The 21,070-nt window shown below is 42.1% G+C and overlaps 1 protein-coding gene across 1 annotated transcript; it reads left to right on the forward strand.

The window, feature by feature from the left end:
• Positions 1–1,599: 1,599 nt before the first annotated feature.
• Positions 1,600–14,870, forward strand: CCNL1 (cyclin L1). The gene is made up of 11 exons (XM_077348603.1): positions 1,600–2,032; positions 2,380–2,454; positions 2,730–2,839; positions 8,573–8,693; positions 8,978–9,042; positions 10,509–10,608; positions 10,809–10,913; positions 11,024–11,165; positions 12,874–12,985; positions 13,105–13,203; positions 14,097–14,870. The coding sequence occupies exons 1-11, from the start codon at positions 1,763–1,765 to the stop codon at positions 14,443–14,445; spliced, it is 1,548 nt and encodes a 515-aa protein (XP_077204718.1). The 5' UTR covers positions 1,600–1,762; the 3' UTR covers positions 14,446–14,870.
• The last annotated feature ends 6,200 nt before the right edge of the window (positions 14,871–21,070 follow it).

The following is a 21,070-nucleotide window of genomic DNA, read 5'->3' on the forward strand; positions in this document are numbered from 1 at the left end:
AGGAGCACTTCCCTGGGAAGGTTAATTATGGGGCTGCCATAGAAAAGGCCCTCTCTCATGTACTCACTGAATAAGCTTCAATTGGTGGGACAGTTCCTCTCTCAGTAAATTTAATTCCCAGGCAGGAACGAACAAAAAAGAGTCTTTCATATAGTCCAGACCCAAGCCATGTAAAGCCTTTAATAAAAAAAACACCTTGAATTGAGCACAGAAGTGGATCACAGCCAATATAACTGCTATGGAATTGAGGATTTATGCTCCCAATAGCAAGCCCCAACCAGCAGTCTAGCTGTAGTATTCTGTACCACCTGCAGCTTCCGAACACAGTTCAGCGACAGCCCCAAGAACAGCATACTGCAGAAGTCCAGTCTAGATGTAATTAAGGTATGGATCACTATGGCTAGATCTGACAGACTCAGGAACAGACATAGTTGGCACACCAGCTGGATCTGGATAAATGCAGTCTAAGCCATAGTAGCTACCTGGCTCGATCAGGCAGCACTCCCAAGCTGTGAAATTGGGTTTTCAAGAGGAATATAACCCCATCTAAGGCCTGAAGTCCTTGGTCTTCCTTTCTAGTAAATTTCAGCTTGTTCATCCTCATGCAATCCATTACTACTTTCCTGTTCAGAGTGAAGTGTGCTGTATTCAATTATAACAGCCTCATGTTCTTATCTTATATATGAATCATGAGTGAACAAGCAGTCGAATCAAAGTGTTTTCCCACAGCAAACTAATCTGGCCAGTCTTACGCCCATGTTGTAAAAGTGAGCAGGAGGAGAATAAACAGTCCATGATGGGCCAGAATGTGTGCTAGCAGCTTAAGGCATTTTTGTGCTGTTTATAGGTTTTAAGGATATGTGCAAGGGCGATATTTTAATTTAAAACTAAACGTATGCATAGAAGGGCTTTGGGCTGATAACATCTAATGAGCCTTCCAGAACCTCTCGTCAGACATATGCCCACTGGATACATCCTGAGGCAATCCTCAGTCTTGACACCTTGTTCAGTTACCGTTAAACGTTCAAAAATGTTGTTGCAATCTACTAAATCAAACTCTAACAGTGTGCGTTGTATCTGTAGCTCATTTTACACTGGAGCAGGTACAACAAAATTTGCGCCCAATGGCAATAAGGCTTATTCAAGGCCTGAGTTTTCGTGTGCGTATAAACCACTCTGCGCTGTATAAAAAAATGTTTGAGGTGAGAAAGTGCGGAGTAGTGGCTGCACTATCAGACGAAGACCGAATCTCGCGCAGCCACGGAAGCTTCCGTGGGCAGGCGTGAGGAGTTCAAAAGGAGAACAGGAGGTCGGTTGTTTTAAAAAACCAAGCGGAAAACCACCACAGGCGGCCGGTATTCAATGGCAGGACACTTTTCCAGGGTGGGGAAAGCCCTCGGACGCGGCATCCCGCGTGGGAACTCTCCCCCTTGCTGCGTGCAGCGCCCGCCTTTGTTCCTCGCGCGGCCGAGCTCTGCCTGGCGGTTATTAATAGCGCGGCCGCGCGCCCTCCCCCCTCTCAGGCGAGGGCCTCCCCGCCCCCTCCCTCGGCCTTTGCGCGCCAAATACGTCATGCCAAGAAGGAGGGGGATTGAGGAGGACAGAACGTGCTGGTCGTTTCGGGGAAAGGGGAGGAACTCTTTTCCCATCACGCACCGCGCCGAGCTGCGTCAACGGTCGCCGGGGGGGCCGGCGCAGTCGGGTTCTTCTCTGCGTGGCCGGCTCCGGGTGCGGTCGGACGTGCCTCCTGCGGGCGCTCGCGATGGCCTCCACAGGGACGCATCCGTCTCCCGCTGCCCCTGCGGCCCCGGGCTCAGCGCCGCCGCCGCCGCCCCCCGCGTCGGGGATCCTGATCGGGGACCGCCTGTACTCGGAGGTCTCGCTGACCATCGACCACTCGCTCATCCCCGAGGAGCGGCTCTCGCCCACCCCCTCCATGCAGGACGGGCTGGACCTCCAGGCCGAGACCGACCTGCGGATACTGGGCTGCGAGCTCATCCAGGCCGCCGGGATCATCCTTCGCCTGCCGCAGGTCAGCGCATGCGCGGGCGCGCGAGGCCCGGCCTGGTTGGGGGGAGTTCTTTCCCCTCCTCCACTGGGGCCTGACGTCGCCCCCAGGCATGGGCTTCTTGGAGGGGGGGAGACAGGGGCGAGATTGGCGAGGCCGCTGGCCCGCTGTGTCAGAGCGCTGGGCACAAAATGGCGGCCGGCTCTTAGACTGCGGCCTAGCTTGACAGACCCGGCGCCGCCACTTCCGGGAAGCGGGGGGGGGGAGCGGGCTTCGCTTGCCGGGTCCTTCTGCGCATGCGCGTCCCCGCAGCCTCCTTGACCTCGCTCATCCTTATCCCCCTTCCCCGCCGCGGGGTTTTATTTTCGCAGGTGGCGATGGCGACCGGGCAGGTGTTGTTCCATCGCTTCTTCTATTCTAAGTCCTTCGTCAAGCACAGCTTCGAGGTGAGTTTGAGGGGAATATTTGGCCGGGGGGGGGGGGAGCCGAGGAAGGAGGTATATTTGAAGCACTGAACCTGTTCTCTTTAGTTTCTCTTGGGAAGGGTGAGGCCCACCATTTTTCTCATTTAGGGCAATTGTAGGACGTGCAGCAGGACCAGGCGAGGCTTTTCTCCCTGTTCTCCTTGGGGCTTGGCTGAATCGTTTTCTCCAGTCTTGTAGTAATGTGTTGTTCTTGACCTTGGAGAACTGCCTTTTCATGGCAATGGGCTTCTTTTCAGATTGTTGCTATGGCCTGCATCAATCTTGCTTCCAAAATTGAAGAAGCACCTCGTCGCATAAGAGACGTGATCAATGTTTTCCACCACTTGCGCCAGTTGAGAGTCAAAAGGTAAGGTCTGCTCTTTTCTTTTCAGCTCATGCACTTTTCATTGTAATGTAACCCAAAGGCTGTGGAGGTTCTTATCTAGTAGGCTTTCCAGAATAGGTTAAGTGGAGTGCTTTTGGGGCTGTGCGTGGACAGTTGAGTGCTCTGAAACAAACTGATCAGTTTTGTTACCTTGTGAGTGAACAAGTGATTATTGCTTGAAACATTAGTTACTCCTTTGTAACTGAGTAGTTATTGAGCATGGTGGCAAGGAAGTTTTAGGTATTTGCTGACACTTGAAGTTTCTCATTTATTTAGTTCTTTTATCTATTGTAGTGACATGTGTACTAGAAGTTAACTCCTTGAGTTGGTTCTTAGTGTGTTCCTTGTGTCTGTTTTTAAACTTGTTGAAGGGAAAGCGGACAGAATTGTTTGGTTTACAGTATGTACCTTTTTATGTACCATCTGCAAGACTATAATGAGAATCCTGGAAGCAGTATTCAACTAGAATTACAGGAACAGCATTTTTCATACGGTTTGATTATCTCTAAATCAGACCGGTCTTGCTTTGTGTGTGTGTGTGTTTTAATGGTCCCTGTACAGTTGTCATCAGTTGTGGATATTTAAAATTTTTGGTTGGGGGAGATTAGGGGACTTTGGAGAAGATAAGGTATAAGTGGCACAAAGACCAAAGAACTTTAATGGAAAACTTACACGAGTCTTAAATCTGGCTTTTTAAAAAGGAATTTAGTTTGTTTCCTTGAGTTATAGTTAATGAGGTAGCGTTTGCATCAGTAAGCATGGATTCCATTTCAGAGAGCTCCTGGAAGCTTGCTAGGATTTTGTTTGCCACACCTTGTGGACTGATAGGAATATCTTAAATTTCATAAACATCTACTTATTTGCTGTTCAGAAAAATGTATTGAGTGCAGATATTCAAGTCTGTATCTTAATAGCCATTTCAACATTGTTTTAATTAAAGTTACAACAACCAGGATCTGTTGACTTAGGAACATGATTTCAAGTTAAGCTTTTAGTTAACTGGTACTTCATAAATGTTTCTTGGTAAGTCAAAATAGTATCAGGTTTTCTAGATAGAATCTGAAGTGCTGTCAGCTGAAAAAATTCTTATAAAACTTTTTCTCATTAAAAACAAACTGGCATGCCAGATGTACATATACTATGTGAGTAATATCACATTCGAGCAAAAACGGGGTTTGGGCTTTATTTTTATCTAACCTGAAATTTAGCATGTGAGAAATCACTGTAACATTGTGTATAAAGCCTTAATGCCTGTCTCACAGGTTCAGTTTAAAAAAACAACAATGGGATATAAGCATTTTTCTATGCTTGTTAACAGTTTTACAGGTAAATCAGTTGTACATGTTATTAACTTTAGCTCTTTTTTCCCTTGCAACCGACTATACAGCGACCAGCTACATTTACCAAAGCCTGGGTGATGTGGAGTGGTTCATAGAGATGAAGCTGTCGTCATGGCAACAGTGAGTGAAGTATCGAAAATCCCCAAGGAGAAGCCAGTGCTCTGAGAATAGGTCACTGGAATCGGGGGACTGACAGGTTGGCCATTGGTGAACCGTTTCGAAGAACTCCTGTATCTTGTGTTAAGCTTTTATCTTTGCTGTCCAGGGTTTTGGAAACTAGCTAAACATGTATGCTAGAATTTTAAACACTCGTTAAGTCTTTGTTTCACTCATTAATTAATTGTTTAATTAGTATGGGGAATTGTCAGTTCATCAAAATCACTGTTGCAGTGTTAGAAAGTATTGTCCAATTATTGCAGATAACCATTTCATCCAATAAAATGTTTATCTAGGATATTTCATGATCCGCTTTTTAGTTACAGTTGAGTAATATTGTGTAGGTGCATGTGTAAAAATAAAAGCTTGTGAAGGCTTTCAATGCTAGTATTCTGATGAAAGTTACTCTGAAATAGTAAATTCAAGGACTTTAAAAAAAACCTTTAAATATGTTATTATCAGAAAATAATGGTTGATTTTAGAAAACTATAAACAATATCGGCCTTTACATATAACTCTAATAATTGCATATGGCATTTAACACGTCTCATAGGTTCAATTTTTTAAAATACTATACTGTATGATAAAGAAAATTGACCTCTGTACATTTTTGCTTTGTATGTTTGCTGTGTATAGTCCCACAGCTAAACCCAAAACAGTGAAATATCACTCATGCTTTTTAAAATAGTTGTGCCCGAAACTTAAGTCGTGCATATACTGTGCCAGCAGATACATGCATGCTGCGCAGGTGTTTAGTTTAACATTACAATCTGTGGGAAATAACACCAGTGTCATACACAGCTGTACTGGGATGTAGAACTCACAGAACAGATTTCTGTAACTATGAATACGGTTTGCAAAGAATACGTAAACTATTAATCCAGGCTGATGCTAGTTAAGTGGGATGAGGAGATTGAATATATTATCCCCTTTCCAGATCTTTGCTGTTATTTCCTCACAGTATGTAGCATTGTTCATTTTAATATGTGATTTAAAAAGTACATTTCTTGCACCAAACAGGCTTACAGCTAAATTCTGTGCATGTTTATTTGATAGTAAGGCCCACTGAGGATGAGATTAGTCCTGAGTCGCTGCATCCCATCACTCTCTTGAGTAAACGTGTATAATTGGAGTGTTGGGTAGCTAACATCATTACTGGTAGACTCAGCCTTGTATGAATTGTGCACTGTTAATCCAGTTTTGAACAGATTGGGAAGGGAAGTTTGAGGTCTCAGAACAGGGATCTTTATTCTGTGGCATGTTCATAATGTGTAAGCAGAGTTCTTGTAGGCTCTGTTGTAAACTTATATGCAGTCTGAATTGTTTTAAAATATTAGTTCAGATGTTTCTAGAAGCCTTTGGTTAAGCACAGAATTACCAGCAGATTTAAGCATGCCAAACTGTCCAAAAAGTACACATAGTAATGTAGAATGGTTTTGTAGAAAACCTGCTGTGTTTTAATGTCTAACACAAATCCATGAGAATTCAGAAGCTGAAGCCCAAGCAGGAAGTGCCTAACAGTTATTATCTAAAAATAATTGTAATGTCTGCTGTTCTAGACAGTACAGGTGGCAACCAATATAAGAAATCTAGATACTATCTAGGTACTAGCATTAAATAGTGCTTAAGTTACCCGGAAAAATTGTAGGGAAACCAAGGCTGATAATTCTTCTGAATGTTCACCCTCCTAGAACGTTTTGTCAAAATTATCTTAATAAAAACAGTTATGTATTAAAATTTTAGTGGAACTAATTTTGCAGTAAAGCAAGCAAAGGTTGGATAAATAAGCCTCACTTCAATGATCCTCCCCACCCCAAGTTGGAGACCTTTAATAAGTCAGTTTGAGGAACTAAACAGCAAAAGCAAATTTCTAAATAAATCTGATCACAGATATCTGTATGGAGCACATTAATGTGACCCCGAGAATAAAAATTAAAAGAAATAAACCCATTTTAGATGATAGGTAACCTGATTTGTTTCACTACTTAAAAGTGAAGAGCAACTTGAGTGTGTGTATGGGGAAAAGAATAAAACGTTAATGCTTTAGACTCTCAGAACAGTTCACACTTTTCCTTTCTGTGAAAAATGCATCATGAAATTTCATATACCAAGTAGAATTTGTAATTAATTTCTCGGGTACTTGAAAAATATGCTTCACATGAAAAAGTCATCTTAAATTGCAGTATTTAGCTTGAGCACAAGGTCAAATTCTAAAATTGTATGGAAGATTTGCAATCTCTTATTTAATGCAGGAGCCTCTTGTGGTGCAGAGTAGTAAGCAGCAGACAAGTTGTCTGAAGCTATGTCCATGAGGCTGGGAGTTCAATCCCAGCAGCTGACTCAAGGTTGACTCAGCCTTCCATCCTTCCGAGGTTGGTAAAATGAGTATCCAGCTTGCTGCGGGGGGCGTCAAACGGTAATGACTCGGGAAGGCACTGGCAAACCACCCCGTATTGAGTCTGCCATGGAAACGCTAGAGGGCGTCACCCCAAGGGTCAGACATAACCCGGTGCTTGCACAGGAGGGGGGATACCTTTACCTTGTTTAATGCTTACTATTAGAGTTCTAATTAGAGGTGTATTTTTGTCCTCCTGTAATACTCTCAAAGAGACAAGAGATATGTATTACACTTAAGTTTGTAATTCCTATTGAAGTTATTTTGTCAAGAGTTGATGGCTGAGAGATGTCACCTAACCTTTAAAAAGCAACAGTGTGATCCACATATTTGCACCCTTCTAAGCAGATGGCCCTAGAATGGTATGACTGTTTAGGGCAGGGGTTTGTGAAACCCTGGGGGTTTCTGGATAACCCTGGAAGGGTTTCCTGAATGGATGGGAATATGCTTTATATATTATAAAATGTGTTAAATATAAAGTGAGAAATGATGACCATATTTGGTTATGTTGACCTCCCTGCCCCTCCCAAAATGGCAAATGATAAAACTGGGAGGAGTGGGGCCTTGGGTTGGCATGTACACAACTATGTTTCACAGCCATATTCTGCACAATCACGCAACTTCTGGGGTTTCTTGAAGCCTGAAGACTGTTTCAGGGGTTTCTCAGTGGTTAAAAAAGTTGAGAAAGGCTGGCTTAGGATGTGGCAGATTCTTAGTGATTCTCCCAATCCAGATTTTATTGGGACTGTGTTAACAAATATTTTCATTTGGAACAGGAGCTAGCGTATTATCTAAACACATCGTGATTTCATTTGACCTACACTATGTAAACCACCTTCAATCTCTGAGAAAGGTGCGCCATAATATAAATACGTAATGTAGGCAACCAGGAATAAAAAGGATGGGATTTGAGAGCCCCTTATAATTTTCATATTATAGGTAAGAGTTCTGAACTTCAAATGTGACAAGCAGTACACATATTTGCTGAATAAACTTCAGTTGACAAAGCCAGGACAGTTTCTGTATGCATCTCAAGTTCCTTGGATGAAAGTGGCTATGGTAGCTACTGGCAGCCTTAAAAACATTCTTTTTTGCACACTAAGCCATTCTTTTGCATTAAATATTTTCTGTCAATTAAAGAGTTAATTTGTATGAGTTTAAGATGCTGCTGCTTTTGACTGACAAAACCAGATTAAATATTACACAACTGTCTGATCTACGCAGTTTTTGCTCAATGAACAGGATGAAACCGGTACATCTACTTGAGCTCTAGAGGATATTGAACAAAAAAATTACAGTACCTGAGAACATTTTTTTTCTGTCTCTTGTGAAATGCAATATGTGTATATTCAACTCACTGTCTGCTTATGAGTTTGGGGGGTTGTTTTAAAATAGGCTGCACTTTCCATTGCTCAGTATTTTGTGCATAACACATTTATTTTACAGATGCAAAATTTGCATTGGTCATTGAAGATAAATGCACCACTGTGTTCCTTTACAGGGAATGGAATCTTCCCAAAAGAGACAAGTGGAAGTTTCTTGGGATTCAACTTTGTATGTCAACTTTCTCTTTAAAACTAAGTGAAACATCTTTCCGTACTATGTTCTGAATGCTGACACAAAACTGTTTTCACTCTTAACAAGTAAACATAGTTGTAGCTGGTAAATTAGCCTAACTTGGACAGCACAAGATTAAAGCTTACACTTGTTTGCAGGAGTTCAAAATCTGGTTTCTGTTGCCATTAGTTGGTTGGAAGGGAAAACAGAGAAGGCGCAGTCTTCAGTATGCAAAACAGTTTTGACTCTATTTCTTACAAACTGTAGGACTCCAAGCCCATTGATACTTGATCAGAACTACATAAACACCAAAAATCAAGTAATCAAAGCAGAAAGGAGGGTGCTGAAGGAATTGGGATTTTGTGTTCATGTCAAGCATCCTCATAAGGTGAGTTGGTTTTTCTTCTATATCAACCTGTGTGCATGTCTTGGTGAGAACTGAGGTAAAAGAATGCCTGGCTATGTGAACGTTGGCTTGTGTCCAGGATGAGCAATGTAGCATTTGTGATTATAAGCTGTGTGTTTGTGTGAGGGTTTGATTTTGGGCTGACTGGAGTAGATGTGTTGAAAGAGTGTCTTGATTGTTCAGTTATACTCCAAATGAGTGAGGAAAGAAAGTACTTTGTAGATGTTATTACTCAAAAATCTTTCTATTTTTCTTGTTCCCTTCAGATAATTGTTATGTATTTGCAAGTCTTAGAATGTGAACGTAACCAAACTCTCGTCCAGACAGCCTGGTAAGTTATTCTTTTCTGTCTCTCTTGGCCAGGAAAATAGTAACAGAAAAAAAACAAACAAAACAAACTTGAAGTCTCATAAGAAACTATTAAGTGTAAGTTTAAAAAGTGTCTTGCAAAATGTGTTGCTTGTTTTCTGCTTACTATTTTCATGGCTGTCATAGTATATTTTCTTGGAGGACTCAATTTAACTTTGTTCTTTTTTCTACTCTTTGATTAAAGGGTAGCCCCTGATGGTAAGTCATAGAACTCTGCTCTCTGCACCACAGCTCATGACCCGAGGATGGTCTGATTGGCTGCCTCTCTCTCCAGCCAATCCAGTGCAAGCTCTCATCCAAGATATACTGAAGTGGTCCATGTCCATCTGGCAGCATCTTCTAGTTCTGTCGGGGTGTCAAAAGGATTTGTATATTTGCTTCTAGAAGTACCTCTGTTCAACATACATGTCATGAAATGTATTTGTTTTCCTGGTTATTGTAGCTATGTGGCATGACCTATTGACATAAACTGGATAGACTCTGGTTCTAGCCAGCCTGAATTATTAACTTATTTCCAATTTTATCTAAATTTTGGATTTTAAAGAAATGGTGCATGCAAATGGCTCGCACATATCTAATTATTTATTGTCTGTATTTTGAGCATAGTTTTCTAAATAGCAAATATCCACTGTAGGTCAATTGGCATGTTTGAAGGTCTCCCCCCCACACACATCCTTTTGTAATCTGAAACTTTTATCACTAAATTCTAAAATAATTGCAGTTTTCAGTAACACCATATTGGATGGGAAAGAATGCTTGTTAGTTCGTGGCGCTACCATGTGTATGTTGCAGTTATCTGTACTTCAGGTTGGTATATTGTCATTCATTTTGCAAAGTAGTGCCAACAACTAAAACTGTAACTGTAATCAGTAATTTGTTGATAAAGAAGACAATTAAATACGCCTGTGAATCCTCCTTCTGTAATCAGTCAGATGGAAAGCATTAAACTGTCTCCATCATGCTATGTAGATTTTGCTTATAACTTCTCATGAGGGATACATATAGGCATATGTGCTGTAGAGAGTGTGTATGAATTTGATTGTCATAAGAATTAACCTTTAAATGTTTTAAGTTACTCTTTATGAATAAATTTTGTAGCTAAATTACATTTTAACTGATGGACACTTCATAAAACATTTACAAATATGTAGGCAATAGTTTTAAAGCAGCACTTAGGGCCTTAAAGTAAAATCCCTTTTGTGTTGTTCAGGTTTTAGAGAAATGAGACAGAGAAATTTTAGAGAAATTATTGCAGAGGTTCAGGGGCATTTGAAGCATTTTTTGTTTAAGGTATATCATTTGGCACATTAAACCTAAATTACTGAAATGAAGAAAAAATAATAAAGTAGATTGAGTCTCCAACTTGGTATGTTTGCTCTCATAGGAATATTTAGAACGAGATGAATTCAGACTCATTTATTTTTACAGGAATTACATGAATGATAGCCTTCGAACGAACGTGTTTGTCCGATTTCAGCCAGAGACAATAGCCTGTGCTTGTATATACCTTGCTGCTAGAGCTCTTCAGGTGAGTATTTATATATTATTCACAGGCATACATGCTTGGATTCCTAGGACAAACTCATTTCTTGCCTTCCCCTTCCCACTGCAGCCTCCTGGGAGTATAGGAAAGCCTGAATGGGAAGAAGGGGGGAATTAGCAGAAATTGCCAACTTAGTACGGATCCAATCTGAGTTCAGATTTGTTAAATTGTGTTTTCTTGTTTAGATTCCTTTACCCAACCGTCCTCATTGGTTCTTGCTTTTTGGTACTACTGAGGAAGATATCCAGGAGATCTGCTTAACAACTCTTAAGCTGTATACTAGAAAGAAGGTAAATGTTCCTAACTGAATCAAGCACATAGTTAGTAACATGGAAGAGAGGCTGAAATGGTTCTCTAGTGTTTGCAATCTGATTTACAAATGCTTTGTGTTTCCTTGTAGCCTAACTATGAATTGCTTGATAAGGAAGTAGAAAAGAGGAAAATGGCACTACAGGAAGCTAAACTAAAAGCAAAAGGATTAAACCCTGATGGAACACCAGCTCTTTCAACATTGGGCGGTTTTTCACCTGCTTCTAAGCCCTGTGAGTGTTTCAGATTGTGATGTTTGTGTTCATCTAATTCAGCTTTGCCAGCTTTATTAGTAATTCAGCTTTACCATTGAGAAACCCCTGAAACAGTCTTCAAACTTCATGAAACGATCATGCAGAATATGGTTGGGAAAACAATACTTCCCACCCATTTCCCCCTCCACTTCCCACCCACTCTAAGCCCATCATCGGTTATTTGGGGAGGGCAGTGGGTCAGTGTGACCATATATGCATGATCACATCACCCAGTAAATGTTCAACAAATTTTAAAAATATTTTGAAAATTAACTTACTCCCACCCATTCAGGAATCCCAAGAAACTCCAAAGCTTTAATGAAATCCTGGCTGGGAAAGTTTGATCTAATGCCTCAAATTTGATACATGAGTATTTAAAGGTGTAGTTTGTGACTATATTATTATTATATTTAAATCCTGCTGCTATTGGCAAGCCGTCTTGCAGTGGGTGACGCTGTAAAAACCCCATATAAAACACACAACTATCGTCTCATTAAAATTATGTACCCTGATGGCAAAAACCTATCCTCGCACCTCCACAGCAACAACAGGCTGTGTCTCGGTGTGCCATAGGGCACAACTACACATGCTGGCATTTCAGCAATGGCAATGGCCTGGCCTGGTGGTGGTCTCTTCTATGGGGGCCCATCTGATCTTCCATGCCCCGGCCTCAACTGTAGACCTGGTGGAAGAGCTCCAGTTTGCAGGCCCTCCAGAATGCCAAAAGCTTCCTCAGGGCCCACAGCTTTTCTGGGAGCTCATTCCATATGGATGGGGCCAGGACTGAAAAGGCCTGGCGAATTTCCCAGCGGCCGGAGATCACCAACGGCGTAAAGCACTATGGGGGGAGGGGGAGCATAGGGTAACAAGCAGTCCCTCAAATATGTGAGTCCCAGACCGCAAAGGGTCTTGAAGGTCAACTGGCAACCAATCATACACAACATGAATAACTATGATTGTGGGAAAATGTAGGTTTCACCTGCTTATACATCCTTTGTATACGTGCTGCATTTTCCATCTCAAGACCAAACAGCAGAGGTTACTCTTATATTGTGGAGGCCCAGACTGGAGGCACACAAGCATGCTGAATATCCTGCCAGCCTGTCTCTAATAAAGCAGCATGTTGTCTTCCTCTTGTGCTGTCCTGCTTCCTTTCTCCTGATTCATGACTTCAGTGACCAAAGAACGGGCGGGGGAAGTCACAATATATCCGGTTCATTATGCAGGACAAATAGTAGTCTGAGGCATAGTTATCTATTGAATATGGTGGGATTTAGGACTATAGGAGGTGGTGAGCTCCCCCTCACTAGCAGTCTTCAAGCAAAGGTTGGATACACACTTTTCTTGGATGCTTTGGGCTGATCCTGCGTTGAGCAGGGGGTTGGACTTAGATGGTCTGTATGGCCCCTTCCAACTCTATGATTAAGTCAGGGGGATTTCCAACCTATTTTAGCCTACAGGCACCTATAATTCTAATGAGGACAAAAACCAATTGCAGCAGCCTGATGCTTAACTGTAAATGCCAGTACTGACTCAGGGATTTATGTATGGTCGGGTATATTAATGCAGTGGAAATAGGCTGTAGAAAATACACAATTGAAACTATAGAGTACAATCATAAGATTTTCACTGAAGTAAAATGTTTTGTTTCATGGACATACTTACAATGAACTATTTTGGTTCTTAGGTTCTCCAAGAGAAATAAAAGCAGAAGAGAAATCTCCAGTGTGTGTTAATGCAAAAACTATCAAAAAGGAACCAGAAGATAGACAAGTGGTTACCAAGAGCCCTTACAATGGGTGAGTTTTGCTACAGATCGCCAGAGGTTTGCTTATGAAGGTTTAGCCTAGGCTTTATATCTGCTACAGCATATCCAAGTAACTGATCAGATGTGTACATTTTTCATGTTCCCCTCAAGTATGAGAAAAGAGAGCAAGAGAAGTAGAAGCAGCAGAAGCGCTAGTCGATCAAAGTCGAGAACAAAGTCACGATCTAGATCCCATTCTCCAAGAAGACAGTAAGTAAAAATTGTTGGCATTTCATTGGGAAACATGCTGTAGTACTACCGTTTTCCTACATATTACTCTTACATGCCATGTATCATTTTTTTTTTTTTGGTCATCTGAAAATCAAGTGGCTGATCATTAAAGTTACTGAGGCTGCCAAGTGTTTTATTACCATGCAGGATCCCAAGATAGTCATATTCTATAATATCTTGAAAACCTATAGCACTAGATAATAGTTTGAAAGTAGCATTATAGCGGCTCTAAAATACAAGATATTCTCTAGAGATGGGAAACTCTTATGAATTTGTTGCAGTGTGATCTAGCTGCCACTGGCCCAGCATCCTTAACCCTTCCTCTGTTGTATTAGAAATATCACACGAAAGACATGCTCTTGTGAATTGATTCCAATAATATAGTGGTGTGTTTGATGAAGCTGACAAATTGTATACAGTTTGTTAAAAGGCTAAAGCATCTAAGCACAGTAAATAGATGTCTTTATGAATCATATTTCTTCTTTACAAGACTAAAGGCAGTTTTAACACCTTTTTCCCAAAGTAAAATAAGTAGGAATTCCTGAAGTGAATCCTGTAGCAATGAGTGGTTATCCTTTAGGCCAGGGATAGTCAAACTGCAACCCTCCAGGTGTCCATGGACTACAATACCCATGAGCCCCTGCCAGCAAATGCTGGCAGGGGCTCATGGGAAATGTAGTCCATGGACATCTGGAGGGCCGCAGTTTGACTATCCCTGCTTTAGGCAAACAACTGAAATGTCCTAATTACTGGTAGTTTACTTTAGTGCTAGGGGTTTGATTTAATAGAAAATAGGTAACTATAGCTCATCTGAATATTTGTTAACAGCCACGGCACATATAAAGATTGTAATAGATGAATTGTGTCTCAAGTTACAACAATAGGAGGAGCCTGTCCGGAACCTACAGCTCCCGATCCAGAAGCCGGTCACGGAGCCAGAGTGGCAGTCCTCGGAGGCATCATAATCACGGATCTCCCCACCTAAAACCCAAGCATAGCAGGGAAGAGTTGAAGGGGGCAAACAGACACGGTCACAAAAGGAAAAAGTCTCGTTCCCGTTCCCAGAGCAAAACCAGGGATCATTCAGATGCAGCCAAGAAACACCGGCATGAACGGGGACACCACAGGGACAGGCGCGAACGGTCTCGTTCGTTTGAGCGATCGCATAAAAGCAAACACCACGGCGGCGGCCGTTCGGGACACAGCCGGCACAGGCGTTAACTGTGAAGCAAACTGCCTTAGTCGTGCTTGCATATTATCCAGCGTATGGGACTGTCTGAAACTTGAAGTCAATTAGGATTTGATTTGAAGCCCAACACACCTTCAATATGTAGGACATTTTTTTTTCTTTTTGAAGAACTGTGTTGAATTCTTGCACATCAAACACCTTAGCAGTATCTGACTGATTTGAAATATTGATCAGGTTAAATTGTACGTGTTAGAGTTGTGTATCTGTATGAAAACTGGAGACTTGTTTCTGTACAAATGTACCTTATTTTTATACGAAACATATTGCAGACACTTCTATTTAAGTATAGTTATTTGTTTAAAATAATGGTGGATACTTTCTTACACTGGTTTTAGTCTGCATGTGTAAAAATATTTTTTTTTACAAAAAAAAATAAAATATACAGCTCTTTTTACTACCCTGCTGAATACCTCATTAAACTACTTTATGCCAAAATGTTTGAAGTTTGTATAACGAATCACTTACAAAATATGTATTAGGGTGTGTGTATTTGGCTGTATCCAAGCTGGAAAAATACCTAGAAACACTTACTAGTGTTTTGGGGGTATTTTTTAAGCTGGATATAAATGAAAGAATTTGACCAGCTATAACTATAGCTGTTCAGGTATTCCAGATAGCTGGTAGAGGAGAAGTCTAAAGAGCTGCTGAGAGACGTTCAGTTGTATCATCTTTTGGGCACTTTCCTAAGAGCATAAAAGCAAAGGTCTTTCTGAGTTAGACTCCATTGCTGAGAGAGGTTTGGAAAGTGTATGCTGGCTTTGGCTTCAGCTGCTGCTCTGCTTGACTCCTGCTGCCTGGGGAACTCTCCTGTGGATTTCAGATCAGTTCCTGCCTGCCTGGAGAAGAGTGAAGATAGCAATTGGTTTGAATTAACAATGTTTTTAATCTTATTTTTACTGGTCGTTAGGTGGTCAAGGGCCTCAGGCCTTTTTGTGGTTCCCTCCAGTTAGGTTTTTAGTTCTGGTTTTGTGGCATGAATTGTTTGGATGAGGGGGGAATGAAGCCAAGGACCTCAGGCGCTTTATTATTGTTCCCTTTGGCTTATTAGGTTTTAGTTCCTTCTGGTTTTGTGTAGGGGATGTGCATTTGTACCTGAAGTACACCTTACCAGTATTTTGGGGGTAGTTGGCATCCCAAACATTTCCTGCTTTTCACCTGGAAAACAAATCTTTGATATATTCAAGAATTAACAGGTGGATCCGGAAACAATTGCTCAGCTGTTTGGCAGGCTTCTGCATTCCATTTGACTGTTCCCGCTGACTCAACTTGTGGCTAGCTTCTCATGGCAGCCCCTGTTTAAACCAGGCTGCAGAAACAGCCAGCCCAGGCAGGATTGGCTGTGCCCCAGAGAACAATATGCTCTGCATGGTGCAGCAGGTAGTTCCTGGGTCTCATCTTGGCCCATTATGCACAGAGTGGAAAGTCTGCATTCGGGGTGGAATGGCGGTGGCTAAAATCACCAATTATGCACGCTGCAGGCAGCAACCGGGTGCAGAGTCAACATTGTTGTTATTGTTGTTATGTGCGAAGTCGTGTCCGACCCATCGCGACCCCATGGACAATGATCCTCCAGGCCTTCCTGTCCTCTACCATTCCCTGGAGTCCTTTTAAGTTTGCACCTACTGCTTCAGTGACTCCATCCATCCACCTCATTCTCTGTCGTCCCCTTCTTCTTTTGCCCTCGATCACTCCCAGCATTAGGCTCTTCTCCAGGGAGTCCTTCCTTCTCATGAGGTGGCCAAAGTATTTGAGTTTCATCTTCAGGATCTGGCCTTCTAAAGAGCAGTCAGGGCTGATCTCCTCTAGGACTGACTGGTTTGTTCGCCTTGCAGTCCAAGGGACTCGCAAGAGTCTTCTCCAGCACCAGAGTTCAAAAGCCTCAATTCTTTGACGCTCGGCCTTCCTTATGGTCCAACTTTCGCAGCCATACATTGCAACTGGGAATACCATAGCCTTGACTAAACGCACTTTTGTTGGCAGGGTGATGTCTCTGCTTTTTAGGATGCTGTCTAGATTTGCCATAGCTTTCTTCCCCAGGAGCAAGCGTCTTTTAATTTCTTGGCTGCAGTCCCCATCTGCAGTGATCTTGGAGCCCAGGAAAATAAAATCTGTCACTACCTCCATTTCTTCCCCATCTATTTGCCAGGAATTGAGAGGGCCGGCTGCCATGATCTTTGTTTTCTTGATGTTGAGTTTCAAGCCAACTTTTGCACTCTCCTCCTTCACCCGCATCAACAGGCTCTTTAGTTCCTCTTCACTTTCTGCCATTAGAGTGGTATCATCTGCATATCTGAGGTTGTTGATATTTCTCCCTGCAATCTTGATCCCAATTTGTGACTCCTCTAATCCCGCCTTTCTCATGATGTGCTCCGCATACAAGTTAAATAGGCAAGGCGGCAGTATACAGCCTTGCCGAACTCCTTTCTCAATTTTGAACCAATCCGTGATTCCATGTTCAGTTCTCACTGTTGCTTCTTGACCTGCATATAAATTTCTCAAGAGACAAATAAGATGCTCTGGTATTCCCATCTCTTTAAGAACTTGCCACAATTTGTTGTGCTCCACACAATCAAAGGCTTTAGCATAGTCAATGAAGCAGAAGTAGATGTTCTTCTGGAACTCCCTAGCTTTTTCCATGATCCAGCGTATGTTGGCAATTTGATCTCTAGTTCCTCTACCTCTTCGAAATCCTGCCTGTACTTCTGGAAGTTCTCGGTCCACATATTGCTGGAGCCTAGCTTGTAGGATTTTGAGCATAACTTTGCTAGCATGAGAAATGAGTGCAATGGTGCGGTAGTTTGAACATTCTTTGGCATTGCCCTTCTTTGGGATTGGAATGTAAACTGACCTTTTCCAATCCTGTGGCCATTGCTGAGTTTTCCAAATTTGCTGGCATATTGAGTGTAGCACTTTTACTGCATCGTCCTTTAAGATTTTGAATAGTTCAACTGGAATGCTGTCACCACCACTAGCTTTATTGTTGCTCAGACTTCCTAAGGCCCATTTGACTTCACATTCCAGGATGTCTGGCTCCAGGTCAGTAACTACCCCACTGTGGTCATCAGGGATGTTAAGGTCGCTCTTGTATAGTTCTTCTGTATAATTTTGCCACCTTTGCTTAATCTCTTCTGCTTCTGTGAGGTCCCTACCATTTTGGTCCCTTATCATACCCATCTTTGCATGAAATGTTCTCTTCATATCTCCAATTTTCTTGAAAAGATCTCTGGTCCTCCCCATTCTATTGTTTTCTTCTATTTGTTTGCACTGTTCAGTCAACATATGCCGCCAAAAAAGCCACATTAACGAGATGCAGAAGAAAGGAGCTTCCTGGGACCAGGGTGCAACCAGAAGCGGCTCCGGAGTATCTGCGTGCATAATCGGATACTCTGGGTTTTGCCGCCGTTGTGTTCCATCCCGTGCATAATCGGTTTGCTTAGCTTCTCGTTCTCCACGCCACCGTTTCAGCGGCCGTACATGATAGGCCCTTGTAGCGCAGTTTAAACCAGACTGTAAGAGTAGTGAGCCCAGCCCGGATCTCGCGCCACATGGAGCAATGTGCTCTGCATGGCATACAAGTTCCGTGGGCTAGTTTCTCATGCAGTCCCGTTTAAATCAGAACTGCAGGAGAAGCCAGTCCAGCAAAGATGGGAGCTGGACCCATGGGAAACAGATTGGTCCCTGCTGGCTCAGATTTGTGTTGGCTTTTTAAAAAGTTTGTACTTTTCTGTACTTTTCTGACCCATTGGACCTGAGAAAAACTCAGAATTTCTCAAAAATCCCTGATACAAATACTGTACCATTATTGGGGTCTTAGATTTTTCAGAAATCGCCACCACCAGCAAAATTTCAGATTCAATAGACCCAAATTAAAACACTGACTAAAAAATTATTAGTGCATGGGTCTGCCCCATGAGGGGGAAAGTGCTTCTGCCACAGGCCACATATTTGGGGGTGTAGCTGTGGGGGGGCACGGAAGAGTGCCTTCGTTTTATTTCTCATCCCAATTCTGCTTGTCAAACTTGCCTTTTCTTGGTGCTTTGTAGTTTTGGCCAGACTCGTTTCGAACTAAGCATTGAATTTTTTTGGACTTGCCTCTGAATATGCATAGGAGCAGGTAAACCATAGTGTAGACATGGAGTACTTCACATTTTTGAAGTAGGTGAAGAAATGTACAAATCCATCTAGGGAGAGCCTCTAAAGTCCAGCATCAGCTTTACTGTACCAACCTCAATGGGGGGAAAGACCAGGTTCTCAAACTATCATGGTAATGCTGCTGCAAGCCCAACAGAACTGTATAGCCCCAGCAGTAAATGCCTTTATTGATGGGAAGCAGCCATGTGCAATGAGCTAGGAGTCCCAAAGGTATGTGCTGTCTTTTGTGCTCCGTGGCTGGAAGAAAGGCTGGGATACTGCAGTGTTTGTGTACTTAGCTGTGGTTTCAGTTTCTAATGAAATAAGGATCCCCAGATTTGCAAGAGATCAGTGTGCAGATCCTGAACTTACTTTCAACTGATCGTCACTTAGCGGACAGTGCTTACTAAATGAAAATGAAGAGGCTTCAAAGCATTCTACCAACCCAAAACCACTTTGTATCCCTGAGCATGCTGAAGCTATCAAATGTTAAGTACGTGCAGAAAGCCACAAATTCTTGATAGAAGAGAATATTCCTGTCGAACATGATGTCCTCCATATTTTGTTTAATGCCTGGATATCTGTTGAAAGGAGCCTACAGAGGCCAAATTACAGCTTGGAACCAAGCTCTTGAGTCTGTTTTGTATTGGGGTAGCTGTGTGCTTGGAGGAGTTTCCTGAAAGTTTTTTGGTTTAGGTGGTAGCCACCGAGTTCATCTAGGGCTCTCTCAAAAACATTCCCCATCATTCCTATCACAGAGTGCTTGGCACAATGGCCCTTGAGACAGATCCAGCAATGGTTAGTTACATCATTGAGCTATGGGTGGTGTGGAGGAGCCAATGGTATTTTCACTTGCTCATTCACTTGTCCACTGGTTTGTTAATAATGGCCTATTGTTGGCACTGCCTTCCAGGGTCACAGAGTAAGGTCCTAGGTCATTTTATCTAGAGGACCCAGACATTGAACTTGGCTTGTCCTGTGGGCAAACTATGTGTTCTACAATTAAGCCAGAGTCTCTATCCTACTGGCTAGGTTCTAATTAACTAGCAATTCAGAGGATTTGGACTAAGACATGAATGATTTTAATGTGTTGTCACTCTTAGCTGCTGCATTGTTTAATCTTTTTGAAAACCATGCATTCTTGATCATATGTTCCCATACTATGCTACATTTAGGAGGGAGAGAATCTTCAGCCATGGCAGATGTGCACAATTCCATAAACCAGTTAAAATCATTATGCTTAGAACTTTCCACAAGGCTATGATAGAATTTTTCTCCCCTGATATCTGCCTTAATAATACTGACCTGCTCAAAAAAGAAACTTGCCCTTGAATAATATGACAACTGAGCCCGAGATTTCACAGCTTTGCTCTGGTTTTTGCAATTGCAGCACATAGTAAGGTATATTCCCAGAAATGAAAACCGTCTATTGCAATCCAGCATTACCAGTAGTCATGAGTTCACTGGCTGAGTAGGCCATAGTCTCTGTGCAGTCAATTAGAGAGGTCACAGCTACAATCACACATCCTGATAATGGTCAAACCCTTAATTGTAGGAGCAGGAGAGTTGCCAGTCATGTGTGGCAGGATTATCTCATTCAGAATGATACACAAGAAAATTTGAAAGGCCATTGCTTGACAACAACAAACACTTGCAGATAAATTGTCCAATCATGATAAATACTTAAGAGGGTGAAACTGGGATTTGTCAAACAGAATTGTTCTTGCCTTCTATTTTCCTTCCATTCCATTGTACAAACTTAATTTATTACAAGGTGAGGATTCATGGGGAGGGAACCTTGTCCTCTGGGCACTCTATTTGCTTCCCCCCCCCCAGGGTCTCCCCTTCACCCACTTATTTCCATCTCTCCAGCCTCCTTTTTCTTTCATTCTAACTACTGCTGTAGATTCAGCCCCCATCAAACTCACTCACAAGTTCTGAAGTGAAACTGTGACAGACATTTTGTGTTATGTAGGTATTCATGGAACAAAGTTTGAGTCTACCAACCTTCCAAAAATATCCCCCATGTCTGTCCTTGGCCCTATGGTGTGGAATTTTCATCCTCATTCTGAGATAATTGTTTAAAATTACTAAAAGGTGACATATTTATGTTACTAGAAGAGAAAGGTACTGTTCACAATTAGATTACCAACTCTTACTATTTTTCTAGAATCCCATGGTGCTACCGAATATGAAGCAAAAGTATCCTGGATCTGGAATTGATTTCTTCAACAGTGTCCATGGGATTGTAAGAATAGACTGTATGCAAGGCAGTGAGAAACAGGTTCTCATTTAGGCCCATTTAGAAGTCCATTCTAGAACAAAACCTTTTATTGTATCCCCCTTTGTTGTCATTGTATCTGTTAACACTGTATCTTCTGATTTCTTTCTGGAAGTTTGCTTTTTTTTACGGAGCAAAGAAGAAATTTAGGATCTGGGATTTTATCCGCATCTGCAGAGCACTGT

The sequence above is a fragment of the Paroedura picta genome, chromosome 8 (assembly GCF_049243985.1).
Source record: "Paroedura picta isolate Pp20150507F chromosome 8, Ppicta_v3.0, whole genome shotgun sequence".
NCBI classification, from domain to species: domain Eukaryota; kingdom Metazoa; phylum Chordata; class Lepidosauria; order Squamata; family Gekkonidae; genus Paroedura; species Paroedura picta.

Bases quoted from the DNA above. Each gene is read 5' to 3' on its own strand.
- CCNL1 (XM_077348603.1), top strand. From the start codon at position 1,763: ATGGCCTCCACAGGGACGCATCCGTCTCCCGCTGCCCCTGCGGCCCCG. The intron at 12,986-13,104 runs GTGAGTTTTGCT...GTTCCCCTCAAG, and splicing joins ACCAAGAGCCCTTACAATGG to TATGAGAAAAGAGAGCAAGA. The intron at 13,204-14,096 runs GTAAGTAAAAAT...TTGTGTCTCAAG, and splicing joins TCCCATTCTCCAAGAAGACA to TTACAACAATAGGAGGAGCC.